General features: G+C 43.9%; 1 protein-coding gene across 2 annotated transcripts; it reads right to left on the reverse strand.

Annotated features, from left to right (window-relative positions):
- Positions 1 to 1,240: 1,240 nt before the first annotated feature.
- On the reverse strand, positions 1,241 to 16,862 carry LOC136578999 (uncharacterized). Of its 2 annotated transcripts, none has more exons than XM_066579243.1 (6): positions 16,790 to 16,862; positions 12,761 to 12,947; positions 10,781 to 10,960; positions 8,630 to 8,741; positions 5,380 to 5,516; positions 1,241 to 1,591 (listed from the first exon to the last, which is right to left on the reverse strand). In XM_066579243.1, exons 2-6 carry the CDS (start codon positions 12,941 to 12,943, stop codon positions 1,283 to 1,285), a joined length of 921 nt encoding a protein of 306 aa, XP_066435340.1. In that variant the 5' UTR covers positions 12,944 to 12,947; positions 16,790 to 16,862; the 3' UTR covers positions 1,241 to 1,282. The 2 variants fall into 2 exon arrangements, with proteins under 2 accessions (XP_066435340.1, XP_066435346.1); XM_066579249.1 differs by lacking the exon at positions 16,790 to 16,862 and adding an exon at positions 16,456 to 16,528.
- Between the last annotated feature and the right edge of the window lie 275 nt (positions 16,863 to 17,137).

A 17,137-nucleotide genomic window follows, 5' to 3' on the forward strand; every position in this document is an offset into this window, starting at 1 on the left:
CGCATTGCAGGGTCGGGCCCCTTTTTCTTCTCTGGGTGAGACGCCGCAGAAGTGGTGGAGACACCCCCTGCTTGCGTCTTCCCCGGGAGGACGGTAGAGCCAGGGTAAAGCCCGGACTCCCCGGATTCTCGTGTATAGCCACGTCTGCCTCCTAGCAGACACTAAGCTAAAGACTGATTAGCTGAGTGCCTGCAGGGGAAATATAGCCAGGGAGGAGGAGCCGACACTTTTTTGCTTAGTGTCGCCTCCTAGGGCAGTGGCTATATCCCATGGTCTAGGCTGTGGCCCCCAATGATACGGACGAGAAATGTCGGCAGTTCGTTCAGTCGTTCTGCCGTTTAAGCAATCATCTCACCATATAGAAGGACCTTTAGACCGGATTCACAGGAATGAATCTGCGCAGTGTATCATGCATAAAACATTTGCGCGCTATACGCAGTGATTCGAATCCATTGATGGGTTTTTTCACATAAGCATTTTGCTGGTGCATTTTCTTCGTGCTAAAAAAAAATATGCAGCATGCTCTATTTTCCTGCTTATTAAGAGCACATATTAAACTAATTCCACTAATTGCCCATTTCAATGAATGGGAGCACAGTTGTGAGGTTTTTTTTTGTTGCGCTTGCTAATGCACATACACTTGTATGACACCGGCCTTAGTGCTGTCAAATCTGACCTCAACCAATATTTATGCTGTATAGTTCAGCTGTAGACGTACAAGTGCGTGTTACCGGTACAACCGGCAGTGAACTGAGATCATTGGAAGCATGCAGGCTCTTTGATAGGCTTAAAAATTACAGGAATTTGATGCAATAGGGTTTTCTTTTTTTTGTTGCCCACGAGAGGAAATCGATTGCGATTTCTCGATTGCGGGGGAGAAATCGCACAATGTTGCGATTTTGTCCAGGCTACGCACGGACGGCTTCCATTGAAGTCCATGGAAACTGTCCATCCTGCGGTCATCCTGCAATCATCATTGCAGAATTGTTGTGGAACCGGCGTCATCGCCGTAGCAACAGTGCAGGGTCCTCTACTGCGCATGTTGGTTGGCCGGTACATCAGCAGCAGAGAAGATGCTGGACAGGTAAGCAGGGGTCACCATTCGGGCATCGGGTCCTAACTATAGTGTGTATGTAAAAGGTACTCAACTTTTTATATAGATTACTCGTATATTGTGTAGCGGCTAGTTTGTTTTTTTTAAGCATCCGAATTGAGGAGTTGTAAAAGAAAAAAACAACCATTGATAAAACGTGCTTTATTACTGTGGCCCCTATGTTGCTTCCTAGAGAAGTGCATTCCATAGTCGTTCTTTAAAGCGGTCTAGATTACATTTCTTCATCAGGAAAGCTTTATGCTCCTTCTTCCACTTATCGTCTGTGTCCAGGACCAGCATTCCTCTGGCATATCTCCCATGCAGCTCCACACTCACAGAACATTGCATATATTCTGTAATTATATTCTCCTCAATTACTGCAGCCATGGCGTAGGAGTCATAAGAAACAAAAGTGGGTCTTGGAGGCAACTTAGCTGTGATCTTCTTCATAAATCTGGCTTTCTCGGTGTCTTGGTTTACCCAGTTTTTGAAATACTCCTGAAAGAGAATAATTCGGACACACACGACATTCTTTCATACAGTGCTTTATACGGTGACTAAAGGACATAAGTGCAAATACCCATATACAAATAAGTACAAAAAAAAAAAGTCCTACCCTGCTTTTAGGGGGGGTTGGGGGCAGGCTTGAAATATAAGCCCTACTCCGAAAATAAGCCCTAGCTACTCTACATGAGGGGGGGGGGGGAAACAGCACTGCTTATCTAGCAGGCACCATTTGGGTCCTTCGCACTGCTCTGCGGAGTTGCGGCAGCTTGCTTGCAGTCCTCAGCAGCTGACAGAACATTGCTTCCTGGTAACAGAGTTCGTAAACCCCACCTCCAGCAAGCAATGGCTCTGATTGGTTCTCAAGCCTTGCGGCTGAGCCAATCGGAAGCAATGGCTCTGATTGGCTCAGCTGCAAGGCTTGAGAACCAATCAGAGGCATTCAATGCGATGGCTGCGATTGGTTCACCGAGCATTACATTGATTCTCAAGTGCCACGGCTGAGCCAATCAGAGGCATTGCTTCCTGAAGGCGGAGTTTACGAACTCCATTACCAGGAAGCGATGTTCTTTTAGCGACTGCAAGCAAGCGGCTGGAACTTCGCAAACCAGCAGGAGGGACCTGGACCATGTTAGGTAAGTAGCACACAGGCTTTTTTTTTACCGTGATTACTGCAGTGTTTTGAACTCCATGGTAATCGTGGTATAGCACTTCCCTTGATTTTAATGGGAGTCTCACAGACTTGCACTTGAACATGATTTTTGAGCACTGTCTGTTCTATTTTTTGCATTTAGCGCACCTCACCAATGATGGGGTACGCGAAAGCTGTTGTCGGAGGCAGGAACGCTGTTTCTAAAAGTAAAAGTAAAATCGCGCCACTCTGCCGCTGTTATAAGACATCCCCCGAAAATAAGACCCTGTGTCTCTTTTGGGGCAGAAATTAATATGACAGGATCTTATTTTCGGAGAATTACTCTGCATAGGTCACATTACAAACGTTTTATAGTCAACATCATGGCCAACATCCTGATGCAGTGCTCCAGCATGTCGCCTTGAAATTAATGTATCTGTGAAACTGCATTTACACTGGCGAGCGCAATATTAGTCCTAGAAACTCCGAGACCAATATTGTGCCCGTAAATATGTGATTTTTGCTGCTAGTGCCATTTGATTTGCAAGAAAATGGCATCATGTTTTTGCAATAGAAAACGTTTAAAAATGCTTGTACATGCAAGTGCCGTTACTTACTGAGTGAGGAGTGCATATAGATGCATCCTCCTCTCACCATGCAGGTAGCTGACTACCAATTGGATGGAGGAGCCAATAACACCTGATTTCCCCTTCTGTGATGCATTTATATTAGTGTAGGGACCCACTACAACGCAAGGAACCGTGAAGTGGTTAGTGGGCTCATGTATCTTGGCCAACATCCAACCAATGCCTTGCATTTATTATCTATTATTCACATGCAGTGTGGCTTTAAGACTCCAGCCGGAGCCCAGGGTGGCAGTACCAATGTGGTTCACTGATGGATATGCAGGACAACCCGCCGAATTATCATGGCACCATTAATAGGTTGCTGGTCTGCATGGTGAACTACATATATCAGAATGGTCTGGCACCCTGTATCCACTATGTGTGGGAGTGTACGCCAAGCATCCACCCCCCTCATTATCAGGAGGCAGTGTGAGTGGCTGTTTCATCGGTGCCCTCACAGGTGTTATTGGCTCCTCCATTTGGTAGTCAGCTACCTGCACGGTGAGAGGATGCATCTATATGCACTCCTCACTCAGTAAGTAACGGCCATTTTTCTGTGATTGTACATGCAAGTGCAATGCAATTTTCAATGTGCCCATAACAAATAATGGGTGAATTTTCTGCAAACTTGCACAGAAATAGGATATGCTGCTTTTCCTCCGTCATCCTTGCAAAAGGAAAATCGCACGTGGAAACAGACCTATTGAAAACAATGTGTTCTATTTCTGTGCGTGTCTTCTGCATCTTGCAACACACATAAATCGCCCGTGTAGATACAGCCTGACATATACAGTTTTTCTCAACAACATACAAGAAGACCGGATACCGTGCCCCGTCTAGATCCAGCAATGATACGGCTGGATCCAGGCCGGCCTTATACATCACTTGAAATTCTGTCGCTTCAGCAGACATAATAGAGGTCTCCTTGGTAGTTATAGCAGTGTCCTCACCTGTAATATTTTAAAAATCGCCCCCTCCCTCTACTTATACCAGCTGGGTAATTGCGCTCCTATAAGTGCAGCAAAAATCATCTGTGGTTTTGGTGTGGTGCAGTAATATTGTGACGCTGCTGCACTATCACAGCAACATCCCCACCTTCCTTTCTCAGCCCAACACTCCCTGGAGAAGTTTTAGCGTCGGCCCCCACTCCTCTCAGTCACGTTCTGTCGCCCTTAGCCCAAACCCCTAATTACTCATGAAATACATTCCAATAGTATAAGACTGATTATACATACGGTAGATATGACATCTAGGTAAACCATCAGTGTTTAAGCAGCACACACATCTTACTATAAGGACAGTGGAAAGAAAGGTAAATCACAGAAGCTGTAGCCCTCATATGTAATAGCAATATTGAATACAGACTGAGCGGCTCGTGACCAGTTACTATCCGCCAACCTACTAATATAGATAGTTTGGTGAAAGGACAACACCGCCACTTTGATCTTTGGCAGGGTCTAAAAATACCATTGATTTCTTATGTAAATACGCAGCAAATACATGAGTTTCCTGCGTACTGACGCACGTCCATTCATTTCCATGGACTATTTCAGTGCGTAATATGCACCAATATGGGGCATGCTGTGGTTTTTTCACACAACCAAAATATGTGTGAAAAACATGCAATGTTGAACCCATTGAAATAATTGGGTCCTATTCGATCGTGTTAATGAGCCCTAAATGCTATGGCTCCATCCAGGTTTTCAATTCTGTTCTCGAAATAAGGCTACTTGCACACAGAAAAATTTTAAGTTGTGTCTGAGATTCTTGGCTGTAACTCGCATCGGACAGCACATGCATACACGGTCTGTCATGTGCAGGACACTGCAAATAACATTTAATTTTCTCATCCGAAAATAAGACATGCTCCGTTTTTGTTCTTTTTTTTTTTTCTTTACTCGGACTATTCGTTTGTGAATACCCTCAATCAAATGAATGGGTTCTATTTCTGTTCAAGTTTTAGACTGAAAAATTGGCCTGAAAATCGGACACAGGGCTCCTTTACACTAGCAAGGCCCACGTGATTCACGGCCCGATATCGCCCTCGCAATCCTTCTGAAAACCCCTGGATGCCAAGCGTTTTCACATGGAAACAGCCTCACATCCCTTGCAGGGGTTCCCTTTATCCCCACCAGGGCAGGAGATCGCCATGTTCTCCCTCGCAGCGCCAGCCGTGTTGAAGACAATGGGCAATATCACAGAAAGACAGAACAAGTTGCGATTTGTTTCCTGCACAGCATCACACAACGGTGCCATGTGGGAAAACATTGCTAATGTGTATGGACCCATTTAAAAGAATGGGGTTCATATTTGTGCATCTCGCAACGCACAAATCTCAATTTTCTCGCCAGTGTGAAGGCCCCCTAAATAACATCCGTGTTCACATAGCCTTAAAGATTGGAAACCTTGGAAGGAACTGAGGCTGGATTCAAAGACTTTAAGCAAAAGTATCCTTGATGCTGGCAGATACTGCGGTTTGTCAGCGCGATCGTTTACTATTAGAGCACGATCTGCTGAATACATACCGCGGTAAGGCAGTTCTCCCGGGTGAACTCCAGCGTGGCAATAAACATCGGACAGGTGAACTCATTGGTTACTATATAGGCAGCTTCTGGATCCAGGCAGAAGTTAAATTCTGCACAAACAGACCTGTTCCCTCTGCCTGAAACACAATAAAATACAGCATATTTATAAAAACTATTCAGATTTAAAAAAATACTAACTATACAACGGACTGTTATTAGGTACTCCGCCTGTTTAAAAAGATTATATAATCAGAAAACTAGCAATTGTTTAAAGGCTTTGGACACATTTAGAATGGGGTCACACAGGATGGAATTTCACCGGAATTCCTGCAGAATGGCCGCACTGAAAAACCACAACATTTCCGCGGGAAAAGCGCAGCTTCAAAACCTGTGGACTTTATCCACGGGTTTTGGAGCGGTTTGGCCATCAGCATTCCGCTGCGTCTTTCTCTCCCCATAGAGAGGAGAGAGGCCGCTGCGGAAAAGACAAAAGAATTGACATGTGATTTTAAATTCCTGCCTGCTGAAAGAACTTCATTACACTGCCGGGGACCAAGCAGAGAAGACGCGCCGAGCCCCAACAGCGCCAGAGAGGTGATATATATATATATATATATATATTTTTTTTTTTTTTACCCTAACTAGAAATGATTTTAAGGGAAGGGCTTAAATTTAAAGCCCTTCCCTGAAAATCGCAGCGGGGGTGGCGGCGTCCTATTGCTTTCAAAGGGTCCGCCAGCAGCAGCGGTGACTCCATTGAATGCAATGACAGAACATCGCGATCCTCTGCCACAGCTGTGGCAGGGGATTCTTTACTCCCAACGGGGAGTCCCCTTGTCAATGAACACAGTGACAATGCTGTCACAGTGTTCAGGGACAAGGGGACTCCCCGCTGGGAAATATTGACACGCACCAAGGACCTATGGTGCATGTATGCTCTATGTTTTGCAGGTACTTGCGTTTGAAAGCCTGTAAAACACGGACATGTGAACACACCATAGGGAACCAATGGTTCTAATAGATGCGTGGTTTTGTGCGGACGTATGTTCGCACGTAAACACGCTCGTCTGAATGAGGCTTTAGGCTACATGCACAAAACTTGCGTGAATATGAACTTCGTTCTTTTAAATGGAGTTATTCGTAGAAACAATTTTTTTTCCCTAACAGCGATGCTGCGAGGTTAAAAGTAACTGCATGTCCTATTTTTTGGCGTTCTTTCGGAACAACTCTCCCATTGTTTTTAAAGGGACCTTTAATGGAGAACCTGTTGTCATTCCCCTAAAAGCAGGTGGGCAAACAAAACCATGGAAATTGTGATAAACTCCAAGCATTGATTAGGAAGAATGGGTGGCCATCAGTCAGGATTTGGCCCAGAAAGTGATATCCGGCATGCCAGGGCGAAGAGCAGAAGTCTTGAAAAATAAGGGTCAACACTGTAAAATTTGCCTAAACTTTATGTACATGTATTTGTCAATAGCAGTGCAAAAACTTCAGCGGGGAGATACTTGGCTAAGGCACTACTCGCTCGAGTAATGTGCCTTAGCGAGTATACTCGCTCATCTCTAAGGCAATCCTATGCAGGCGGGCACAGGTGGAAATTCTGCGGCAATTCAGGGGGCCTAAGGCCCAATGTCCACATGCGGATTTCAATAATAAAATCCACACGTCTCCTGTGCCGGAGATCCGCACCTCTTGCCGCCCATAGGGATGCATTAGCATCCGCATGGCACGTAAAAGCATGCAAATGTGATTTTTTTTTTCCCGACATGCGGATCACACGTGCAGGAAGAAATCGTAGCATACTCCATTTTCCTGCCGATCCGGCAGTGACGGCTTCCATTCAAGTCAATGGAAGCCGCCCCCACAACGGCACACCTGCGGCTATCGCTATGGAGGTGCCGCTGATCCACAGGAAAACAGGAGATTCAAAATAGAAAAAATGGCACTGTTTCCTTTCCCAGATGCATTCGCCGTGCTGAAGAAAGAAGATCCTGCCACCCCGCGCTGGATCCGGAGAGGTAAGAAGCTGCGTTTCTCCTGTCATGTCCGCGGGCATGCACAGCTACCCCTGCAGGATTCAGCAGTGGAATCCATGCGTATAAGTGGACATAAAACCTACGGACTCAGTCCCACGACCGTATTCTCACTGCGTTTTATGTGATTAATGGAGTTGATGAAAGTACATTGATTTTTATTGATCCATTCACACTTGTGAATATTCACTGTGTGTAATACGCATGCAAAAAAGAATGCAGCATGTTTCATTCTACTGCGTATTACACGCATACAGCCTTATTGTTCTCTATGGGTTGTGTATTAAATGCTGTCCATACATAATACATTGCTTATGTGCGGCACTGAATATGCAACAGAGCGGGGAACAAAGAAATAAACTAGTCACACTGCTCATGACTGCATGCATGAGATACTCTGTCATGAGCAGTGCACATCCGCTACCATATGCAAGAATAGCTAGCTCACGCAGCAATAAAACGAATATGGTCATGGAAATGAGCCCTAAGGATACTTTCCAACAAGCATAAATCTTGCGCAAGCTTTGTGCGCCGTGAGCGGTAAAAAAGTGTTCCATTTTCTTGCGTCCCTCGCTCCTTGTTTTCAATGGGACAGCCAAACACATCGCATGCTGAGTAATGTGTTGTTTCCCATTGAAATCAATAGGAAATGCCGATCCTCCGACGTGCATTATACGTGGCGCCGGAGGATCACAATTTCACTGAAGTGATGCAAGGTGTTTTTTTTCCCCAATTCAGATTTGCGCCTTTGCCTTGAGATATATATAAAATCACAGTGCAGAGCTCAATTCGTAGAACATATACTGATGGACCTGACCGACTGACAATGCAATCTTCCCGCTTCTATCATCCTGTCTGCTATTTGGACATGAAGAATATCGCTGCATCAGGTGCTATTCTTCCCATCAAATGTAACAGAATTTGTGACGTAAGCTCCAACGCGAATATAATAACATTTGCCTACATTTGGAGTACAAGAATGACTAGGGATAACATACGTAGAATGGGCCACGGAAAATTAGCCTGGCACCTTTGCCCATAGCAACCACTCATAGTGGAGCTCTCATTTCTTATCCTGCTGAGCTGGAATGAAAGCTGTGCTGTGATTGGTTGCTATGAGCAAAGATTTCCTTTTAGACGGCTTTCAGAAGAGTGTGGTGCCAGGCTACTTTACCATGGCCCACACTATAGTTGGTCTGGTCAGTGAAGTCCATTACCTTCTAGGTTTCCTCCCATTATGCACAGTTTATTCAGCTTCTTTGGAAGGCTTGGATCAATTTTGACTGCCAGGGCCAGATTAGTCAGGGGTCCCAAGGCTACCAGGTTTATCTTAATATGTTACAGGGAGAAACAAAGAAATTACATTCATGTGATGTCACAGAAAGTTGGGTGTGTTAATCTAAACATACACAATAATTGGCAGAGTAGATAAAGACTGGGTACTATGTGATCTGATGAGCGTAAATTAATCTTCTGTTCATTCCAAGGAGATAACATAGTTGTGTAGGGGTGGCTGAACCTGGTACAGTTGGTCCGCTGCAACCACATATGGTTCACCGCTAATTGGCAGCCGGCAACACCTGGACTTGTTATTGTGTCCGGCTTGTTCCAAGCATCTCATCATTTACCTGATTGCAAGTAGTAAAATAGACCCATTAACTAGTTGAATAAAGGATATTCAACATAAGGCTTCTTTCACTTGAGCTTATATCAGCTGGCTGTTTTCACGGCCGGCTGATATGCGCTGTGATCTGATGCATTTGATTCCAATGTATCAGATCACATGGCCGTATTCCTGAGACGTAAAAGCGCCAGGCCAACATAGCACCGGGCGTTTTTACGTCGGGCCCAGAAGATAGTCCTGGAATTATCTTTTGGGCTGACATACGTCGACCGCTGCATGGGCTCCTATGGGAGGCCATGGCAGCGGCCATAGGTGGGAGGGAGTTTAGCAGCAGGGCTGCTAAACTCTCCCCCCGTGCAAGCTCACCATGGGTGTGGGTGGAGCTAAGCACCCACCCACTCCCTGCCCCTTGTCCATAGCCATCAATGAGAGGAGGCGGGGGGGACAGGCACTTAGCTCTGCCTCTTCCCCGCCCCCTCCCATTGCACAGAACGAGTGGGGAGGAACAAGAGGTGAGCCTGCAATGGGGAGGGAGAGGAAATGGGCGATGGCCTGGTGAGCTCGGCGCCAGCCTCACCAGGCCATATGAACGGGCGCACAAACGTTTGCGCCTGTTCACCAGATTTTTCACTCCCAATGTAGCGTATATGCGCTTGTGTGAAAGAAGGCTAATGGTGCATTCACATGGGGGAGGGCAATATCAGTCTGAAAAACTCAGACCCATGACATACTCTTAGGCTAACTTCACACAGGCTAGCGCGATATTCGACTGTGAAACTTGGCCTGATATCACACATGGGAATGTGCAGTTTTCACAGATGCAAGACGTTTTTATATAATTGCCTCACATTACTTCAGAGAAGAAGCGATCCTCTGCCATGTAAGATCGCAGAATGTCTCCAATTATTTTTTTAATAGAGAGACATCGCACTCGTGTGCACCTAGCATGCAGTGCGATGCTGCAGCTGGCCCTATTGAAAACAATGGACGATGCGATACTGGAAAACATCGCTCATGTGTATGACCCCATTCAAAAGAATAAGGTTCATATTCATGCGGGATTTGTGCGTCTCGCACATGCGAGGAAAGCCTTAAACTTGTGATTCTGAATGTGAGCATGATGCATTTTTTGCTTCAAAAAAACACATTTCATGTATGTATTTGCAATTGTCACACGGGTGAAAAAAATCGGCATGTTAGTGCGATGCAATTCTTTTTAAAGATTCGAAAGGAAATAATGGGCAATTCCTTGTGAGAAATCGCCCAGAATTAAAAAATGCTCAATTTTTCAATTTTGCAACATTGCTGCGAGAGAAAAATTGCTTATTTAAATAAACACATATCGCTATCAGACAGAAATCATGCGTGAAACTCACCCGTGTGAATGCACCCTAAGAGGTGTGAATACATCAGCTCATCTCAAGCATAAGATGACAACCTCTCCCCCCTTTATACAGGTTGTCATACCAGGGTTACCACTGGCCATATGCCCTATTATAGCATATTGGTGTCAGTGATTGGGTCCCCCACTCAACACCTCCTTCCCCTCTCCACTTAGCCAAGAGGAGAGTCACTGCAAACTGCGTCTTCCCCTCAGTGAGACCATATATTACATGCTAGTCGCATCGTTTAGGTGCCACATTTCCCTTGCAGATGATCTCCTAGGTTGTTCAGATGCGACAAACCCTCTTATGCTCATCAGTACTATTGAGATTAAAACACACAAACTGTACGTTTTACTTACTTTACCCTCATACTGATTAATGATCCTTATGAGAGCGTGGACAGCATCTTCCTCCTGTAAGTATTCTAGTCCTGGGCTGCTGGGATCTTCTGCATCTCCTAAACCATCACCTCCAAAATGGGAATACTGAGCACTGATCTCTCCCAGAAGTGAATTAGATGCACCACGAAACACTGGGATCTGACAATTCATCACATAGATACACATTAATATTCTTCAAAAGCTGTAGACTTCCATCCTCGTCTCACTCAGGCTAACCCAACTCTACTGCAAATTTGAAAGAATGTGACCGTTCTGAGTCTACAAATCCTTACTTCAATAAAACCACTAAAAAAGAATAATTGATGTTAAGGCCCCTTTTGTGTTTTACCCATTAGTTCTTCAGTTATAATATTGCTCTACGGTTGCAGTTACAGACCTCCTGTGGGGAGAATGTCTATGCCTGTATGCAGGGGCATAGCTTAAGTCTCATGGGCCCGGGTGCAAAAGTTTATCTTGGGGCCCCCCAACTTCTCTTAACCCCTTGATCAGAGGCCTAACTTGAAGCTCCTGGGCACCAATGCAAAACTGTAACAGGGCCCCCAACTATAATACTTTATTCATAGTACTGGGCTCCGTATACGGAAGAGAAGCCTTATGGGCCCTCTAAGGGTCCTGGGCCCGGGTGCAACCACATCCTCCATAGTTACGCCAGTGCCTGTATGCCTATAATAGTGATGTTGCACCCAGCATTTTGGGGAAAACGCTACTACAGTTTTTGACACAGCTTTTTTCAGCTAAAGCTAGAAGTGGACCCAGCAGGAAGAAGTATAAAGCTAAGTTCACATGGGATGGATTTGCTTCATATTTTCAAAAACCCGTCCACATGCTGTGTGACAATTGACATGCAGTGTAGATTTCAAATCAGAAGTATGTCACTTATTGCACCAGATCTGAGGTGCAGATTCCACCCTGTTTTAATGAGAGGGGGTGAATTCTGCACCAAAATGCGAATTAAAATTTGCGTCAAAATCTGGATCTGCCAGGGCTCTGCTGCGTAATGTCTGCCATGGACATTCTGCAACAAATCTGTCCTGTGTGGACATAGTCTAAGCGTATGTTTGCTTGCGGTATAAATGATGTGGAAGTTCTACATGGAAAATCTGCAATATTTACAGTAGAGAGCATGTAGATGAGATTTAACAAATCCAGCCAGCACGGTGCGGAAAAATTCCACGTGGAATCTGCAGTGGAACTGACATACACTGTGGATTTAAAATCCACATGTCAAAGGTTTGCTGCATATTTGAGTGCAGATTTTACCCTTTGCAATCCGAAAGGTGAAATCTGCACCATTTGCTGCCAATCTTCCATTGCAAAAAGTCCCCAGTGAATATGGACTGTGTGAACATACACTGAAGATAGAGAGAAGTAGGCTGTAACAGCCAATATGGACACTGGCTGACGAATGAAAGATCATTGTATTAAAGTTCTTTCCAAGAAAGATCATTTGTGGATGACAGATCTTTTATAAGAACAAAAGATCATTTGTCCAAATGTTAGGCAAAACGTTCAAACATGGCCAACTGGTTTCAAGCCAATCACAAACTGTGATCTGTTGGCTAAAACAATTGTCTGTTGCTAGATTTCACCTGACTAATGACCGTTTTGGTTGATATTGTCTATTTTGATCATCTTTAGTGTAATGTGAATGGACACGTTAAGACCTTCTTCTATATTTCCCATTCCTTTTGAATCCACTTTTGACAATATCTCAAAAAGCTGCCAGTAATACCATGTCTTTAGCAAAAAAGGAAAAAAAACACAGTATGTGAAACTCTCTTGAAAGAAGTATTTTGAATAGTTGTCTTGGAACCTGGTGTCCCCATGATCACACTGAGCTGCCACGGACAGGTGACGCAGGTAATGTACTCTTGTTATATTATGATCCTAAAGGAAAACAAAAGTTTGATTTTAGCAATCCCCAGGGTGTATTACTACCTCCATCCTGTTGCACACTTGAAGAACCCGCAGGACATTCTTACAGACATGATCAATGGTTGTGTTCCCGAAGCAGCAGGTTATTCCTAGGACCTCGACCTCTGGTGCAGCGAGAGCCATCATTAGAGCCTGAGCATCATCCACACCACAGTCCACATCCACTAGCAGCGGTATCTTTGCCATTTTTCTGTAACAGGGACAATATCACATAACAGGTAATGTTAAATGTCATTCTAAGCAGTGCAGCTTCATACTATATCGTTTCCCAGAATAAATGACTCATTCAGTAAACTGTGCCTTCAGCAAAAGTCTACAAAGTGGAACACAGCTTTACAAAAGTTGTAGGTACAATGGAAGTGTAGTACCCCAGAGTTGGGGTCCCATAGCACTGCTATTACTACCTAATCTAAATTATGTGTATATGACTTTAAATGTGTATATATCCCTTTAAAAGGAAAATAATATGTTAATTTCTGGTGTTCCTACCACCGAACTCTGAATGAATGTACAGAATGTACCCTAATGTGCTTTCACACCTGTCAGCCACCACTAGCTAGATTTGGGATTGGCTATTTAGCTTTCCCTTAACTCAGTATTAGTGGAGACTTAGAGTATAAAAGGTAAAGAGTGGGTGGGGTTAGTCACTCTAGTCCTGGGGCCTAGTCATGGAGGAAGTCTAGTCCAGAGATAGAGTCCGGGGAGGAACAAGGAGAGCATCTTTACTAACAGTCAGTGTGGTGAGAAGCTGGAAGAACAAGCGTGAGTGCCAAGCCAAGTTATACTGGAGAGTTAGCAAAGGAGAGAGAGAAAGGAGAAAAAAGAGAGATGCAGGAAATCAACTCAGGAATCAGTGTGTCAATGCAATAGTCAAAGCCAAAGAGGAAAAGCTGGGAGTTTACAAATGCAATGTCTTGTAACAGTTTCCTGAGAAGAACAAGGTTCAAAAGTGATCAAAGTCTAGAAGTGTGTGCTAAATTCATCAATGTCTGCAAGTGTAATTTCAGTTCATCATCTGCCTCCATTTAATGCAATGTAACTGGAATATCAAGTACTCTGTCTTCCTGCATTAAGAAGTTAAAAGTTGTTTTACCATCTATAGTCTGTTGCCTGGAGTCTCTTCCCATCATCAACAAGATACTTCACTGAGGTACCACACTAACGCTCCAGGAGCAAGGATTACTACCCCTATTAAAGTTTAGTTCTCCAATTTGTATATTTATTACTTTTGTCCGGAATGGGTCCCTACCCATATAAGGACTGGTGTCACAACAAACTAACATCTTCTCCTACCGGACTCTGCGGGGAGCAGGCATTCATATCTGCCTATATTTTTACCACTGGTATAGTCTGTCCTTAAGACCGGCATTTTTCTACTCTGCCAAGAGGAGCAGCAGAGCCACCGTGACTACTATCTCATTTCCCCTCGCTGCTTAGTAACTCCTCTGTCTGGGTTGCTGCAGTAGGTGGATATTTTTTATTGGCATTGTCTGTGGAAAGTAAAATGTAGCCTTCAAATAAACGATGAAAGAATATTTAATAATCTATAATGGAGAATTCATTCTTTAGTTAGCAAAGTGCAATAACTGCTGCATGCTGTCGGTGAATGGAAACAGAAGTTACAAATAAGACCTAGCCCTAAGGGCCGGCTCAGACAAGCATACTTTCGTAGTGTATTACGAGTGCAATGTATACATGCATAATACGCGGTGAATGGAGTCACTGAAAGTTCCGATTCCATACTGAGGACTTGTATATCTACGTTGATACACTATAACAACCCCTCCACTGTGAGCACCAATCAGGAAAGAGTGTCAACCTCTGAAAGTAAAGAAGAATATATCTGACTGCAAGCATTTCCCTCTGGACATCATGAATCTCTGTATGTACCGGTATTAAAAGTATGAAGATGGTTTCATGCACAGTTTTTGTGTGTTTTTCATGCAGTTTTTTGAGCCAAAGTCAGATGTGGATTCTAGAGGAACAGGCGACATAAAGAAGGGATTTATACTTCTCCTTCCTGCTGCAACCACGTCTGGCTTTGATTCAAAAACAGCATGAAAAACACACAAAAACTGCGTGAAACCTCCCTAGGGTAAAGTTCACGTAGACTGGAAATGCTGTGGATTTTCGGCTGTGCAATTAGCTGAGGAAACCCACAGCATTTACAGAACAAGCATTGTGGATGGAATTTTAGAAATCCCATCTATTGCCAGTTTTTAAACACAAACTTATGACCACGTGCTCCCTGTTCTCAACAAGGTGCGGAGGAAATCTATAGCGCCAATTGAACTGCGCAATTTAAATCTGCGACGCGTCAAATTATGCTACAGATTTTCAAATAAAGGGGTGAAATCTGCAGAAAATCCGCAGTATGTGAACATACCCTTAGGCCAGTTTCACATGAGCGGATTTTAACACATTCATAATACAGATCCGTAACATGGATGTTTTACTCCTCATATTCCAACCATATGTCAGTATTGTCCTCAGTATTTGATCTTTATTTGTCTCCATTTGGTTTTATTTTATAAATACTGACTCGTATATGGCTAATAGAAAATAATACCAAAGTATGCAAAACTAGGCAAAAAAGTTGCGTTTTTAAAACATGTCTATCAAAAATTCAGCCATGTAAACAGATACTTAGATTTACATTATCTCCATATACTGGTCTGCAGAACATGGACCAAATATGGAGTAAAAATATGCTCATCTGTGGCCTTATAGTGCCACAGTTGTCACTGCTGTGGCAGAGGATCGCGATCTTCTCTAAATGTCAATGGGGTCACCACTGCTGCCACCGACCACATTGACCACAAGGTGAAACCCCTGGATGTGACAGTATGCAGTGGTTGCACATCCAAGGAATGTGGCAGCGGCTGTGACAGCTGCAGCAGGGGATAGCGGGCAGCGCACTTTATGTGCGCATAAGCGCAGCCAAGTGCGCTTTTTTAAGCGTGTCACCCGCATCAGTCACGCAAATTTTTGTGCGTTTGTGCAAAACAATGTGCAGAAAACAAACACCCGTCTGACTGAGCCCTGATGGTACCAACAGAAACTACAGCATGCCTCACAAAAAACAAGCCCTCACACAGCTCTATCGGCGTAAAATAAATAAATGTTATGGGACCTAGAATATGCAGCAAGAAGCTACTTTGTTTTCTAAAAAGTTTTAGTAAAACTTCAAAAAAATATCTAAATTTGGTACAGCTGTCATTGTACTCACCCTCAGAATAAAAATTAATAAGTCATTTTTATTGCACCATGAACACCATAAAAACGAAACTCAAATTACCATTTTTTTTTGTTTCACCTTACTATGAAAAGTTTTTCAGTACATTATATGGTACCACTAAAACACACGACTTGTCCCGCAAAAAAAACAAGCCCACATATAGCTATGCTGACGGAAAAATAAAAACATTGTAGTTTACAGAGGCGGTGACAAAAAACAAAATATGGATCAGGGGGGAAGAGGTGGTAAACCAGGATGGAAAAAGGAGAAAGAAAATGAGAGGGAAGGGGGTTTTCTAATCTCGTAGGGTACGGTGTGACATTGCGGCAACTGTAATGCGGTGCAACCCTGCCCACCTGCGACTGCTAACAGTTGTATAATGCCAACAAGATCATATGGTCATCAGATGCCATGGGCGAGCGGGGTTTCAGCTACATGTGGTTACTGCCGTCACACATACCCATTCACACTTCTGAACGTCCTCCTTCAGACAGTGTGGCTTGTCTCGGATGTACAATGTATCAATCAATGTCTAACAACACAGTTTTCCTTGAAGTAAAACGCCCTACGGGTCACAGCGGCTGCAGTTGGTAATGTAACAATAGAAAAGTATCAATCGTTGTGAGACGTTCCGATAGAACTTGTACATTACACAGAAATCTGCCCAGAATCCCTTCCACAAGGTCCAACCGGCGTGTTTACTATCAGTGCTCAGAAAGAAGATCTGACCACCTTGTGACTAGAGCTGAGGATACCACGTAGGAGGGGTGTCTGCATTGGCAAGAGTAACTCACCCGTTTTATGCCCCCTTGTCATGTAATAAGAAGTATGCCAAAAGTAGTTTCCTTGTTTACAAGTAAAAACCTTTGTTTGCAATCACTGAACTTGAGCACCCCCTAGTGGTAACTGTCCTGTATCGACAAAGGCACTACAGGGCTGCACATTTTTTCTCACTGGCCTAAAGGGGTGAAAGCCATAATATTGGAAATTGCATATAAAACAAGGTAGATTTTCCTGACATATGATCCAGCATGCACCCTTCTAGACACTGGACAGTGTTCAGGACTGCTCCCTGGTTGCAGCAAACTACCGACGTCATCAGTGTCTTTCTTAATTCTAGCTCAATTCACATCACGCCAGAA

This window comes from Eleutherodactylus coqui, chromosome 1 (genome assembly GCF_035609145.1).
Source record: "Eleutherodactylus coqui strain aEleCoq1 chromosome 1, aEleCoq1.hap1, whole genome shotgun sequence".
Lineage (NCBI taxonomy): Eukaryota > Metazoa > Chordata > Amphibia > Anura > Eleutherodactylidae > Eleutherodactylus > Eleutherodactylus coqui.

What these genes read in the sequence shown, in the direction of transcription:
- LOC136578999 (XM_066579243.1), bottom strand. Translation starts at nt 12,943, where the DNA reads ATGGCAAAGATACCGCTGCTAGTGGATGTGGACTGTGGTGTGGATGAT. An exon ending in TTAATCAGTATGAGGGTAAA is followed by an intron (nt 8,742 to 10,780) that starts GTAAGTAAAACG and finishes TAACATATTAAG; the next exon opens with ATAAACCTGGTAGCCTTGGG. An exon ending in AATGGGAGGAAACCTAGAAG is followed by an intron (nt 5,517 to 8,629) that starts GTAATGGACTTC and finishes ATTGTGTTTCAG; the next exon opens with GCAGAGGGAACAGGTCTGTT.